Source organism: Notolepis coatsorum, assembly GCF_963971535.1.
Source record: "Notolepis coatsorum genome assembly, chromosome: 6".
NCBI classification, from domain to species: Eukaryota; Metazoa; Chordata; class Actinopteri; order Aulopiformes; family Paralepididae; genus Notolepis; species Notolepis coatsorum.
In genome coordinates this window covers 96,844,016-96,859,901 of record NC_140170.1, presented here as the reverse complement: position 1 = coordinate 96,859,901, position 15,886 = coordinate 96,844,016, and the positions used below count along the sequence as shown (strand labels likewise).

Sequence of the window (15,886 nt, the reverse complement as noted above, 5' to 3'; positions counted from 1 at the left end):
CTTTATATTTTCCTGAAACTTTCAAGAAAACGAGGGCTTTTCAAAATGGTATAAAACGGAAATGAACCGATTAAAAAAACAATCCATTTCGACAATGTTGACTGCAAACAAGTCATTGATAAGCGACGGGCAGATTAGACACAGTCATCATTTAAGACATAGATTATGCGTTCACAACGCTATCATTGAAGTGGGTGCTGGCATTCAACCATATTTTACCATGTTAACCAGTGGCAACCAAAGTGTTAAATTAGAAATGTGACTTTCTTCTGCATACCCCTCTTCATTACACACACACAGGAGTGAGAGGAGATGAGGGACAGGGACACGCGTTATTGCTGGGGGGAATGGGTGATTCACGTCTCTCACCGTCATCCCAGGTGCTCTGTTGGAAGCCGTGCTTGTTGGGAGCCTCGGGGAGGTGCATGCCGGTGCTGGGGTCCAGCCCGGTGCTCTGGGCCTGCCGGTGGGCGTGGCGCAGGACGGCCCCGCCCACCTCCCGCAGCTGCAGTGCCGCCTGGTGGAACGCTGTGTCCTCGGAGTTGTACTTCAGGCAGTTGGCCACCATGAGGTCAAAGTCGCGCTCCAGGTCCGCCACGGAGCAGTAGGCGTGCGCCTCCAGTTTGGCGCGCATGGTGGAGAGGTCCATGGGCTGAGAAACAAACTCCAGGTAATCCGGGACCTTGGCGAAACAAGAATTTAATTTTTTTACTTTATTCTATTGTAATTTTCTTTTTTATCTTGTGTTTTTAGCTTTTTTTAGCTTTTTTTGATTTTTACACATTTCTACTACAATTGCTGTGGAGTGCTGTTGACGGCAACTATGCAATTTCACCTTGGGGTATATTGGTAAATGGGGCATTTATATATCCCTTTTATCCAAAGTGCTTTACAATTTGTTCCTCACATTCACCTATTTACTCACACACCGATGGTGGAGGCGACCATGCAAGGTGCCAACCTGCACATCTGGAGCAATTAGGGGTTAAGTGTCTTGCTCAAGGACACATCGACACGCTGCCCGGGAGGAGCGGGAATCAAACCAGGACCCTTCTGACTACTAGGCGACCACTCTACCTCCTGAGCCACTGCTGCCCCCCGGATAATACCAAGTGTTTTTTTTTATTTTTTTATTATCTTTTCCCCCCTCCTTTTTTCCGATTTTTCTCCCATCCCACTGTTAGTCGTTATGCCAATTCCCAACCCCCTTCCTGGTTGTTGCGCACTTTCCCCTACTGTTGGTCCGGGAGGCCGGAGACTGTCACATGCTTTCCTCCGACGCATGTGCAGCCAGCCGGCAGCTAGCCTGGCCGCGCAGATTCTCACCGGGAGAGTGTAACGTGTGGAAGGTCGCACTACCTCTCTCCAGATCCTACCCTTGCTGAGCAGGCGCCCCGACTGAACTGTAGGGGTCGCTGTCCACAACGCCCAGGACCCACCCACGGCTTCCCTCCCCCTAACTCAGCCAAACGAGTTAGTATAGCGATCAGCCCGAGCCAAGGCAATGCTGACTCTCCGGGAGTCGAGACCGCAGCCTCTTGCATTGGTGACGAGCACAATCTCCGCTACGCCACCTGACCGCCATAATACCAAGTGTTAAGTTATTCTCTTAATCTGCCAGGTCATAGTAAAAAGAAATTATAATAATTTAATGCTCATTCCTGTGTATTTGGTTGACATTACTTTTATTATATATATATTTTTCTCCACACCAACCTCTGTTAGATTGACGGGCTGAGAGAAGATCTTGGCAGTGTCCTTCTCCTGCAGCTGCTCCAGGGTGGAGCGCAGCAACATCAGAGCCGGGGTCAGCTTCAGCTCCAGGGCAGCCTGCTGAATCTTCATCTGCACCACAACAGACAACATGAATACAACTCATATCTTCATCTGCACCACAACAGACAACATGAATACAACTCATATCTTCATCTGCACCACAACAGACAACATGAATACAACTAACATCTTCATCTGCACCACAACAGACAACATGAATACAACTAACATCTTCATCTGCACCACAACAGACAACATGAATACAAATACAACTCATATCTTCATCTGCACCATAACAGACAACATGAACACAAATACAACAAACATCTTCATCTGCACCAGAACAGACAACATGAATACAAATACAACCAACATCTTCATCTGCACCATAACAGACAACATGAATACAAATACAACCAACATCTTCATCTGCACCATAACAGACAACATGAATACAAATACAACTAATATCTTCATCTGCACCACAACAGACAACATGAATACAACTAACATCTTCATCTGCACCATAACAGACAACATGAACACAAATACAACTAATATCTTTACTTCACCAAAGAACAACGCCGATTTATTTTGCACATAATCTCACACACATCCAAAAACTCTAAACAGTTTTGCACACATTTGTTATTGAGAGTAAATCAGTTTGAATATGTCCACCAGTGATGTCATCGGGGACATTGAATTCTTGTGTTGTGTTAATTACAGCTCAGTGAAATGATAAGGTAGCAGACAAGGTATTGCTATTTTTCATCTACATCATTTCATGGAGCTGTAATTACCACAAGAATTCACCGGTGGTCATATTTGCTCTTGATAACTGTCAAACTAAATTAATGTGTGCAAAACGGTTTTGAGTTTTTGGATGTGTGTGTGAGATTATGTGCAAAATAAATCTGCATTTAAATCAAACAGATCCTTGTGCAGCATTACTGTATTAATTTTCAGAGGGACAATTATGTGGAGAAACACCATTTTATAGATTTATCTATTAAATTGACTAATCGGTTAGTTGACTAAATCCTATGAGTGTTAGTCAACTGAGAATTTCTGTCGCCAGGGGCAACCCTCCTAACTTCTATTGTGGATCAGAAGTAGTGAGGAAAATCCAAGGTTGCAGATTAACAAGAAAATACCGTCTGTGAAGCAAATTGACCAATCACAAGCCCCGCTCTCAAGGGTAGCAACAGTTGTGATTGGAAGATCGAGAAAAAGAGGGCAGGGCTCGAGATAGGTGAATCGCTAAGAGTAGACTAAACCATAGCTTCGTAACACAGCACCTGGTCTCTCTTTAGCCTCTCTCTCTTGCGGATGAGTTCCACCAGGAGTCTGGCTCTCTCCAGGTCCTGCCTCAGCTTCTGCCAGTAGCGCAGCTCGTCTCTCGCAGCACACAGCTTCTCGTCGGGCTCCTTCTAAACACGAGAGGAGCGCAGGTATTAGACGCTGACTTGTCAATCTGAGTTTTCATTGAGTCCTTCAGTGAAAGATTCGTAATGGCTGTTTTCATAAAAGAAATTTAACAAATAATCTCCTCATCACCTACAAATCCCTTCACTTCCTTGCCCCCCGGTATCTAGCTGACCTCCTACATCCCACCCCAGAGACTGCGGTCCTCTGACTCTGGTCTCCTCTCCCTCCCCACCACCAACCTGCGCACTGTCGGCAACGCTAGATCCCTGGGCCCTCATTCATCAACGTCTTCTACGCACAGATCTGTGCTTACCCTGTGCGTACGATCATTTCTAAGCAAAGAGTGGGATTCATCAATTTCGATTTGAACTTGACTCCGTGCTTACATCTACACACAGGTCGGACCTGGCGTACCTGACGCCCAGTGGTAGAATATATTATTACAACAAGGAAATGAGCTTCTGTGCATAATAACACTGGCATGTTCTGTACGAACCGTAGTTCATTATAGTTCATTGTAAAATAGCAACAGTAGTGTAATTATGGTCAAAACCCTATAAATAGCATTTGGAATAATAGATCTTTCTCTCAGAATGAATGCAGCATGGTTTATATAGCGTTATCGGAATATACGGGGTGTAGGCTACTGACTGACTGCGCTCCGCGTAGCTTGATTGATTGATTGATTGAAAAGTTTATTAACAGATTGCAGAATGGGTACAGTACAGTACAGCTCAGTACATACAATTGTTAATTGGGGATGCAGACCAACTTTCGTCTTGTTTACATCAGGGTCCCCCATTTTCAATTCATCATAAAGCTCAACTCGTTATTATTTTGCGCACAGACCGCAGAAACACGGGAACGTTTTGATTATATTTAAAAGGCTTTACGTTAAACGAAACAAGTGGAATTTCGAAGCTGTAAGCAGAATACAAGTCATATGAATATAGTGTTCTTCACCCTTTTTACTGTATAAGAAAGAATAGAAAACACATTGCAATGACACTATAGTGGACAGACTATGTATATGATGGGATTCAAGTTCGCGTTTTTGTTGATCATAGGCATGCTGTCAGAGTATGATATCTTCAAACATTCTAAAACATTTGTCGTCACAGATCATGTCCTAATAGAACATAGGCTATGGCATGGATCGTGATATTGTGTGGACTGTAATTATTACTGTACCGGTACCACCCATTGTGACAACAGCCTTGTGAGTCCCGCACACAAACATGATGGAATTCAAGTTCATGTATTGAAAGACAGGCTACATCATACATGCAGTGAGATTCATTGTTCTTGTATATGCTCTCGACTCTATTATTGTTTATATAGGCTACCCAATACTGACATCAAAATAGATTGTAGTATGCCTCTAGAAATCATATGCAGCAGGTAGAAAATTGACGGGAGATCCATCGCGATTTGGAATAAAATTGAGGAGAACTTTAATCCCTGCATAATCAAACAACACGGGAAAAGGCAGTCATATTCCAGCGCGGTCTTTATTAGCCGACAACAAAATAGATGCCTCTAAAAATCATATAGCCAATCGAACACAACTAATAAAGGCATTCATATTACAGCACGGTTATAATGACACACAACCAACGCCAAACAGTGGTCAACGAACAGTCTTTATTAGTATTTTGAGCTGTCCAGGCAGAATTGCAGCAATGGTCTTAGGGAGCCGTTGATATCTGACATCACCGTTTACAAATCCGCCTTTTATTTATCCCATAATACGCGATAGTGTCTTCTTGGTTCGACAGCAGTGAATTCTCCGTGGAGTTTCTCAGGGTTCCGCTCGGGTCGGTCCATTATTTCACATCCCATGGGGGGTGTTTCCTCACTTTCATGACCATATATGGATAATCATGCACGAGCATTGACGGTAGAACAAAGTGGTATTCATCATGACAGGTGTGCGTAGAGCCTGCGTACGCACGTGTGATGAATGCCGACTTCCCTGTGCGTACGCTAGTTCTACATTCCGTGCTTACGTGTGGAAGTAGGTCAAGTTCTACGTCCACGTTGATGAATGAGGGCCCTGGACTCTTTCAAATCTCAACTCAAATCTCACCTGTTCACCTTTATCAATGACTCTGCCTGACTTCATCTTTTTTTCCTTCCCCTTAGTTTGCCCCCTCTGTTAAGCGCCTTCGGTTTCCTGAAAGGCGCTATATAAATGTAAGAAATTATTATTAATTATTATTATTAAAAGATGTTAAGTTGAAGGGTCATGTACATTCATAGTAGGACTGGGAGGTATACCGAATATTAAGGTATACAATCATGGATCCAAGCAAATGTATGGGTTTTTACTAGACCATCATCAATGATATATACTAATCGTAATAGAATTATACTGGGGGACCCTGATGTAAACAAGACGAAAGTCTTTCTCTGGTCTGCATCCCCTTAACAATTGTGTGTATTGAGCCGTACTGTATTGTACCCATTCTGCAATCTGTTAATAAGGTTTTAAATCAATACATATTTTTTTTCTTCATTAATCAAAAGATTGTTCCTTGGAGCAGTATTATGAAGATTTTGGAATAAAAAATTGATTAAAATAAATATACCCTTTTAACTGAAAAAGCATAGAGACGATTATCACAAAATAATTAATTAATAAAAAAAGAGAGACATCAGATACAGTAGATACAAAATCAATCACATTCTACTTTTTTAATATCTTATTTTGACCACATCACCCCGGCCCTGATTCATAGCTAAAAGACTGCAGAGGTTGAGTACTTTCGGGTAATGTATCACATTCACACTCCACAAGTGACTTGAATGGAGTTTGCGTCTGCAAACACATGGGCCGATAGCTCCTCATCTCAACGATTCTATCCAAAAAAAGAAAGAAACCCAATAAAAATGTGAGATCCCATTCCTTCCTCCACATCCCCCCGCTCACCTGCTCGGTGGTCTTGTGCGCCTGCGTGTGCGAGTGGAGTCGCCGTATGAGAGGCATGCCGTTCCGGGACTGTCGCTTCAGGAGCCAGTAGTTGTGAAGTCTTTGCATGAACTGATTCTTCCGCTGGACTCCGACCCCCGTGCAGATCTTGTTCAGCCTATGAGGAGGAGACAGTGTTAGATTCAGCGGTCAGTGGATTCAAATGGTCTTCACACCAATTTTGTCTGCCTTACACTGGCTTCCTATTCAAGCCAGATCTGACTTTAAAGTGCTACTCCTCACCTACAAACATTTTAAATGGGCTTGCACCGCTCTATCTATCCGATCTCATCTCTCAATACTCGCCCGCTCGTGCTCTGCACTCACAAAATGCGGGGATTCTATCGATTCCTAGGGATAAAAAGAAATCCGCCGGCCACAGAGCCTTTGTCTACCGCGCTCCCTACCTGTGGAACAAATTACCTGCCATCGTCAGGGACGCCTGCTCTGTCGAAGCTTTTAAATCCCTGCTTAAGACCAATCTTTTCTCTCTCTCCTTCAACCTACCCTGATCTCACCTGGTCGGGGACTGACCCTTAGATTAATCTGTCTAGTTTAGTTAAAGGGGAACTATCTTATAAATTGCCTTTTCCAGTGTTTAGCAATGTGGGGTTGTACCAACACTGTCTATGTCTCAAATAAAAAATTGTGCGCATTCCTCCAGTTCAGATGAGACAAGGTCCTCCCTCAGTGAACTAAGCCATTCTGAATTTTGCGTACCTGTGACGTGTAAGGATTCTGATCTGCATACCTCAGCTCCTTCTGTGGTTGTAGCCACCGCCCACAATCAACAATTCGCTCGGAGCGAGTGGAAATAATGCGAAAGCGGTTTCCCTGTCACTTCCTCAAAAAGAGAGATAAAGAGACATGGGAGAACCTTTTTAACCTCTTAACAAGCAGGCAGAAAAGTGGCAATTTTTTTTACTTGAACTTGAGGACTAGAAATTGAGCCATATAGAGCTGCCGCGGTATTGATGTTTTCCTTACCGCACAAATTTGCAAAATATTTCCTACCGCCGCGGTTATTACCGCACACACACACACACACAAAAAAAAAAAAAAAAAAAAAAAAGTTTGAATGCATTTTTTTTGTAGTCTACTCTTTATAGCATATAGCCTGCCTCTACTCTAAATGTCTATCTTTAGAGGATGACTTTGCAGCATGAATATTGTTTGGGATTCGGCATGCACGCATTCGTTATTAAAAGTGAAACACGGATTCGAAGTCTCCCCTCTGTGTCGCGGGCAGGTGTGGTAGCGGCGCGCCCGCCGGTTACCCCCCGACCCTTTCTTCTTATTATTATTATTATAACGTTACTACTTATGATTACAAAGGCATTCGTTTTGTGGCATTGACGTTATATAGTTACACGTTCTTATTTACCGGACCATAGCAAGGCAAGCGTTACTCAATTCATATCTCAGTTCCTTTCTTTGCTCAGAGCGTGCCGAGTTGTACCCATTCTGCGGTCTGTTAATAAAGTTTTCAATCAGACAAGTGTATAGAACGAAGGGCTTTTATTATAACATTTCGTTGCAGTAAAATCATTATGCCTCGTTCCCTGAGGAGCGACGGTAATCGACTCCGGTCTCCGGTGGGAGCTAACGTACTATCTAGCTAACGTACTACTAGCCGTGTTGTGACGGGGGGAGCTGATCAATGGCTGAGATTCAGGAAGTAAAAGCACTGCAAGATGCTCCAAAGTGTGACGCGTCTCTCTTCTGACCAATCAGTGGTCTGCAATGTTTCACGTGACTTTTCTGGTACCCAATAGGGTCGCTTGGAACCTCGACAGAGGAGTAGGGTATATCTGCAGAGCCGCAAGCCCAACGACAGGAGGGTACTTTATTTATTATTATAAAAAAACAGCGGTGACGCGGTATTCAGCCTACACTTGCGGTGGACGTGATGTAACAGCGATACCGCGGTAATGCGGTAATCGCGGCAGCAAGCCTGAAGCCATGTAGTACATATCCAAATTTCATAAAGATCCATTCAGAAATGAGTGATTAGGAGTGATTTTGGTAAACTGTGTACAAAGAAACTCAGTTTTTTCATAGACTTCAATTCATTCTGCTTTTTTGCTCTTCCTGTTTTCGTGTTTCTTCATGTTTTTTTTTTTTTTTTTTATTATTTAGATCCCCATGTGGGGTATCATTGGAAAGCCACACTCATTGGTTACAACGATCCACAATAATTTTCGAGATCGGATCTAGATTGACGGAACTACTGCAGCCTGAGTGGGGAGTGGTATTTTGCGCAATACCGTGTACTTTGCACAAGCCTCAAATACCGGCAAAACGTCCCATATGAGGGACGTTGCAGCTTAACCTCGTCTCTGTCTCAACCGGTCCCATGGAACAGCTTCATACCGCCTTCTGCCTGGCCTGCAGTGCTGAACCTTACCTGCTCTGCCCTGACCAATTCTGAGTGGTTTCTCCTGCCCCCCGGGGCATACGGCCCTGAGCTATTGTCTTGTATCTCATCCTGTATACATACGCTTGCAGTAGTTCTGTCTATTACTCAATTTCACAATTTTCTTATATACTTTGATTCTACTGTCACCATGTATGTATATGCTCACTACATGTATTTATTAGTGCTGTCATCAGAGGCATAGCCCTTGAATGGTTCATGTCTTACCTGGCAGATAGATCCTTTTGTGTCAAGCTCGAGGACTCTGTGTCCTCTACTGCCCCCCTATTGTACGGTGTACCCCAGGGCTCGATACTTGGCGCCGTCCTGTTCTCTATTTATTTATTGCCCCTTGGTTCCATCCTCAGAAAGCACGGCATTCCTTTTCACTGCTACGCTGATGACAGCCAGATCTATATGCCACTAAAAAAGTCTGGCTCTTTTTCCATAGACCCGCTGACCAAATGCCTCGATGACATTAAATCCTGGATGGCATTGAATTTTTTAAATTTTAATGACAAAAAGACGGAGGTCATGGTTTTTGGTGGCCCCGCTGTGACCTCACTGCTAGATCTGGGTTCGCTGGCACAACATGTCAAACCAATAGTAAAGAACCTAGGTGTAAAGATCGACCCAGACCTTAAATTTGACAGCCAGATCAAGGCCGTGGTTAAAACAAGTTTTTTCCAGTTGAGGCAGCTGGCCAAAATTAAGCCCATCCTGCACGCCCAGCATTTTGAAGCAGTAATCCATGCATTTGTGACTACCAGGCTGGATTACTGCAATGCACTTTATATAGGGGTGAGTGGATCCTCAGTGGCTCGCCTTCAGATGGTGCAGAACGCCGCTGCCCGTCTTTTAACTGGCACTCGTAAATACGACCACATCTCACCGATTTTATTTTCACTCCACTGGCTCCCAGTGCACTTTAGGATTCATTTTAAAATTCTTTTATTTGCTTTTAAAGCCCTTCATGACCTTGCTCCACCCTACCTCTCTGAGCTGTTGCAGGTCTATACACCTTCTCGCTCTCTCAGGTCAGCTGACCAGCTGCTCCTAGTAGTGCCTACAACTAGGCGTAAGCTCAGGGGGGACCGTGCTTTCTCCGTTGCCGCCCCCAAAATGTGGAATGAGCTGCCACTGCAGATTAGGCAGGCCTCATCACTGCCCCGTTTTAAAGGCCTCCTTAAGACCCACCTCTTCTCTCTGGCTTTCGACACCATGTAGCTTGTTGATTTTATGATCTTATTGTCTTACTGTGTTGTTGTTGTATCGTTTTGTTACTGTTTCCCTTGCTTTAAAATTTTTTTTTTTTTTAAGTACTCTGATCTATTTAAACTTGTATTGCTGCCTATATTTACCTAATGTTTTTTATCTCTGTTTTGGTACTCTTGTTTTTTTTCTTCTATTTTTAGTGCTGCTAATAGTTTTTAATATGTTCCCCCTGTACAGCACTTTGTGCCCCTGTGGCTGTTAAAGCGCTTTATAAATAAAGTTGGATTGGATTGGACTGTCAGGCGATTAAAAAAATTTATCTAATTAATTACAGGATTTGTAATTAATTAATCTAATTAATCACATTTTAATCGCCATGTCCAGATGGCAGAATTCAGTACTGTATCTACAAAACCTTCTGTTTAATCATCTTCCATCTATTAATTTGCTTCGATTTTTCAGGTCTGGTCAATTTGAGCATGGTGTTATTCACAGTCAAAGATAAAAAAAAGATGTATTGATATTCTCATTTGGTTCATTACAATTGACTCAAAATAAGATTTTCATTCAATCAATCACAGCGCAGATTGATTGATTGAATGAAAATGTTATTAACAGATTGCAGAATGGGTACAATACAGTACGGCTCAATACACACAATTGTTAAGGGCATGCAGACCAGAGAAAGACTTTCGTCTTGTTTACATCAGGGTCCCCCATTTTCAATTCATCATGAATTGTAAGTAAGGGTGCAACTTGCACCGTGCAATCCATTCTTTGTGGATCTAGCCCACAGTATTTCTGACACACATTCCCTGAGATTCATAGATGTCCCTAGAATCAGATACCAAGAACATGCAAATGGACCATATTAAAAAAAAGTCTGTAAATGTGTATTCTACATTCTCATGGAATGAATGAGATACAAAAAAAATATTAAAAAAAATATATATATAAAAAAAATATTATATAAAAAAAATATTTTTTTTTTGTAATTAATTTTGAGTTAATTTCATAACGCGATCATTTGCTGTGTAATTAATTAATCTAATTAACACGATAAACTGACAGCTCTAGTATTTATTGCTCCATCTCCGCCCACTACAAACATGGGAACACTATCTAACCCCCCCCCCCCATCTCTCTGAGTGGTTGTCTCATAGTGTTGACCAAGGTGGTGGATGTCTCGGAGTCTTGGCCAAGATTGCAGTGACTTTTCTACGTGCACCACAGAGGCCATGGATCAGCTTCTTACCGTCTTCTGTCTGTGGTCTGTCAACGTGGTTTAGAGTTCATTGCTGGGTTAAGTACTTCTATTCTATTCACATAATATGCTTACTACATATATCAAGTTCAAGTTCAAGTTCTTTAATAGTTGTCATACAGAAGTACAGAATACTTTCATACAAAATGCTTCTTACTGTTACGCTCCAGAGACTGTGCTAGACAAGATAGTATCAAATAACATAATAACATAATATAGCATGAATTTAGAAGAAGAAAATGAGGTCACAGTGTTCGGTATAGACATATGTACAATGTTCTGAGTTACCATATAATATACAATACACAATACTATGCAGTGTACTAATGTACAGTACTATCTAGTGCAAAGCAGAAATGGGATGAGGTACAATTTTAGGTACAATTTACAGTAAGGTGTACGAGTTGTAGTGCAATCCTTCATCCATAAATATAAAGTGTGGGGAGTGGGTGCTACAGTGTGTTTGTTTAAAGTGGGTGTGTGCTATAAGTGTGTGGAGTGGGTGCTACAGTGTGTTTGTTTAAAGTGAGTGTGTGCGTGTGGATGTGTGTGCTATGTGCGTTTGGTGGTTGTTGTTGTGTAGTGTTCATTCATTGTTCGTTTAGCAGCCTGATGGCCTGGGGATAGAAGCTTCTTCTGAGTCTTTCTGTGCTCGCCTTGAGACTCCTGTATCGCTTGCCTGACCGCAGCAGTTCAAAGAGGCAGTTGTTCGGGTGACTGGAGTCTTTAATGATTCTCTTAGCCTTGCCCTTGCAACGCTTGTAGTAAATGTTCTGGAGGGTGGGGAGCCCCCCTCCAATTGTGCGTTCGGCTGAACGTGTCACTCTTTGTAGTCTGCTTTGGTCTTGTGCAGTGCTATTCCCAAACCAGGAGGTGATGTTGCCGGTCAAGATGCTCTCTATTGTACATGAGTAGAAGTTCTTAAGGATCTTCTGGCTGACTTGGAACTTCCTTAGGCGCCTGAGGAAGTAGAGGCGTTGTCGTGCCTTCTTCACAACACTGTTAATGTGTGTGGTCCATGTCAAGTCCTCGGATATGTAGGCTCCGAGGTACTTAAAGCTGTTGACTCTCTCAACCGGTGCCCCGTCGATGCTGAGGGGGCTGTAGTCCTTGACCCCCGACCTCCTGAAGTCCACAATCATCTCCTTTGTTTTGCTGACGTTCAGGGAGAGGCTGTTTTCCTGGCACCATCCCGCCAGGACCTTGACCTCTTCCAGGTAGGCCCTCTCGTCGTTGGCAGAGATCAGGCCCACCACCACTGTGTCGTCAGCAAATTTGACGATTGTATTGCTACTCCGCTGAGCCACACAGTCGTGTGTGTACAGGGAGTAGAGGAGGGGACTCAGAACACAGCCCTGGGGGGCCCCTATGTTGAGGGTGATGGATGAGGAGGTGCAGTTGCCTGCTCTCACCACCTGGGGTCTGCCAGTCAGGAAGTCCAAGACCCACTGGCAGAGGTCATAGCCCAAGCCCAGGTCCCTGAGCTTGGCTATGAGTATGGAGGGGACTATGGTATTGAATGCCGAGCTGTAGTCGATGAATAGCATTCTCACATAGTTCCCCTGCCTCTTGTCCAGGTGTGATGCTGCTGTGTGCAGCACATGGGATATGGCGTCCTCCGTGGACCTGTTGGGGCGGTATGCAAATTGCAGGGGGTCCATGTTGATGGGGAGGGAGGAGCAGATGTAGCCCTTTACTAGCTTCTCGAAGCACTTCATGGCTATGGAGGTGAGAGCTACAGGGCGGTAGTCGTTGAGGCAAGCAGGCTTGGATTTTTTGGGTACAGGGATAATAGTGGACTTCTTCAGGCAGGTGGGGATGACAGCCTGTTCTAAGGACAGGTTAAATATGTCAGTGAATACTGGGGCCAGTTGGTCGGCACAGACTTTTAGGACGCGGCCGGGGATGCCGTCTGGACCTGCTGCCTTCCTGATATTCACTTTTTTAAAGGTCCGCCTCACCTCATGCTCTGTTACCCTGAACACTGCGCCTCCATCAGCAGCCGACCCCCCCCCCCCCCATTGCCGAGGCTTGTGAGCTGGTGTTGTTATTACCAGCATCAAACCTCGCATAGAAGGTATTGAGGTCATTTGCTAAGGAGATGTCACTGTTCAGTTTGAGGGAGGCGCCTTTGTAGTCTGTCATCGTTTTGAGCCCCTGCCACATAGCTCTAGTGTCAGCTTGTTCAAACTGGAGTTCAATTTTATCCCTGTAGCGTCGTTTGGCCTCTGACACTGTCCTCCTTACGTTGTATCGCGCCACCTTGTGGTCATTCATGTTGCCTGCCTCTAGGCCGTCGTTGTATGCTTTGGTGCGCTCTCTCAGAGCTTCACGGACGGATTTGTCTACCCAGGGTTTTTGATTTGGGTAAACTTTCATTTTGGTAGTGGGGATTGTTTCTTTCACCCTAGTACAAACATAGTCCAGCACTGTCTCCGTGTAGGCATTAATGTTATCTGTGTCGCGGAACACAATCCAGTCTGTGTGGTGAAACACTGACCGGATCGTCTCCTCTGACGTCACATCCCATTTCTGCACCTCTCGCGAGACTACGGGAGTACTTTTAATTCTCTGTCTGTACTTTGGTGAAAGAAAAATGGATGCGTGATCTGACTTACCAAAGCCACTATCAGAATGAGCCTTGTAGCCACCTTTAAATTGCGTGTAACAGTGATCTAGGATGTTACCGCCTCTGGTGTTGCAAGTCACATGCTGATAGAAGTCAGGCAATACCTTTCTCAGATTGGCGCTATTGAAATCTCCCAGAACTAAAATGGCGGCGTTAACATTCGCCACTTGGATTCTATTTACCTCGTCGTGTAGAATATATCTATTCTATTCACATAGCTTACCACTTGTAATGTCCGCCCATCACAATTACGAACTGTCTAACGCCTGTCTCCCTGTCTCCGGCTGTCTCGTAGTGATGACCGGAGTGTTGGACGTCCTGTGATGATGACCGGGAGGATGAAACCCTCTCTGCGCCGCCCCCTTGCCTCAAATAGATCCGCCATCAGCTCTATTTTTTATTTTTCAAAATGTTCAGTTGCTATTGCATGCACTTATCTGTGTTTCATTACTTACACATATGAGTGCATGCTTACCAACTGTTTCGCCTGTTTTATTGCAACACTACTATCACTGACATCTAAGGGAGATCCCCCCTTGAACAGCCCTTCTAAGGTTTCTCTCCTCCACATTGCCTGTGGTGCATTTTTTCCTATTGCTAGGTTTTAGTGAGTTTTTCCTTACCTTCGTGTGCGGTATGTCGCGTGCGGTATGGTATGTTTTTTGGACTTGATGGTGTTTTTGTTTTGTTCTTGATTTATTGTGATGTTTCTTCTTGACTTGTTTAAAGAAGACGTGTGCGGCCCATGGGGACATTAACGTGTGTAGGGCTGTACCGAATGCTTCGAAGCTTCGATCATAATGTTGACATTCGAATTCTAAATCAACATTCGAATAAAACAATATATATAATAATTTTGTGTCTATTCAATCTGTTTAAACCAATGGGGTTTTGCTTCACAGTTGCAGATCAAGTTTAGGCTACACTGATATTATACTATAAGACGTCACCATCACTTTCGTATCAACCGTGCCCTTATTGGATTATTTATGTTGACGAAACTGATGAGTTATATTCATTAAAGAAAGTTGATTTAATAAAAGAAAACTCATTTAATCAGATTAATCACTTTATTCAAATTGAGGATTTAGTTAAGAAAAAAAAGTAAATATTTATTTTATGAAAAAAAAAAAAATTACAGACATTCAAAGCTTCGTTCGAATACTTCAATAGAAGCTTCGAATGTACAAAAATTACATTCGGTACAGCCCTAAACGTGTGTTGTCGGGCGTTACAAATAAATTGTATTTGATTTGTATTTTTAATCATAAATCACCACGTGGTAACGCAGATGGTTAGGACGCAAATAACTATTGCTGAATTGAGAGTATTGTGGTGGAACCCAACTCGTCGATTATGCCTTAGATGGATCTTCATGATCAATATTAGGTTTAATAGTGAAAACATATATACAAAGTACATATAGATGAAATGAGCTTGGGCTAAGAGGAGTGAATGAATGAATGAATGAATGAATGAATGAATGAATGAATGAATGAATGAATGAATGAATGAATGAATGAAAACTTTATTTAACAGATTGCAGAATGGGTACAATACAGTACGGCTAGACCAGAGAAAGACGTTTGTCTCTCTCATCGTGGCCAGCTGGGAGACAATGAGGGAGAGCAGGGGACACTGAGCTTAATAAGAATAGAGGGGTGGAGGCTTTTGGTGCTCACCAAGGTGTGACATTTAAGCTATCGTTAGGGCATGCGTCCACCTAGCTCACATTTCCAGCTGAAAAACGCTGGCAGTGCGCCGGTAGTGCTGGGGTGGAGGCACGCTTGCGGTGAGAGAGAAAGAAAAACGCAGCGCGAGCCTTTTGTAGCTATGGCAACGAGCTGTCAGTCACCAACCTACCTGATGACGAGAGAGAAAGAACTCTAGCGACAACTACATGACAGCCATCTTGTAATAACTTTTATCGTATTTTACTGCCGCGGTTTTGTACATATAGTATATTTTAATATACTTTATTGTATATTAATTATATATATAGTTATTGCCTGACACCACAGTTCGCCCTTTGCTTTTTATTCGCTTTTTATTAGTGTATTCGTGTAGTTATTAGTGTATTCGTGCCCTCATACTGCTCCTGTCTCTTGTGGGTAGACAGGCAGGCAGCTCTGGTGTCAGGTTACAAACAGAGTGGTAGATATGACTGGCTGTGATTGGTTGTCT

At 43.3% G+C, this 15,886-nt stretch overlaps 1 protein-coding gene across 3 annotated transcripts in view; it reads right to left on the bottom strand.

Moving 5' to 3' along the window:
- The window catches only part of brpf3a (bromodomain and PHD finger containing, 3a), a 45,318-nt gene that overhangs the window by 14,466 nt on the left and 14,966 nt on the right, over window positions 1-15,886 (bottom strand). For all 3 annotated transcript variants that reach the window (XR_014619829.1, XR_014619830.1, XM_084317132.1), the window contains exons 3-6: window positions 6,140-6,296; window positions 3,078-3,209; window positions 1,717-1,845; window positions 370-682 (exon numbers count right to left, since the gene is read on the bottom strand). Coding sequence is in view for 1 of the 3 variants with exons in the window: in XM_084317132.1 (XP_084173258.1) it covers window positions 370-682; window positions 1,717-1,845; window positions 3,078-3,209; window positions 6,140-6,296 (731 nt within the window). In the remaining 2 variants the exon portion in view is untranslated. The remainder of the gene's footprint in view (window positions 1-369; window positions 683-1,716; window positions 1,846-3,077; window positions 3,210-6,139; window positions 6,297-15,886) is intronic.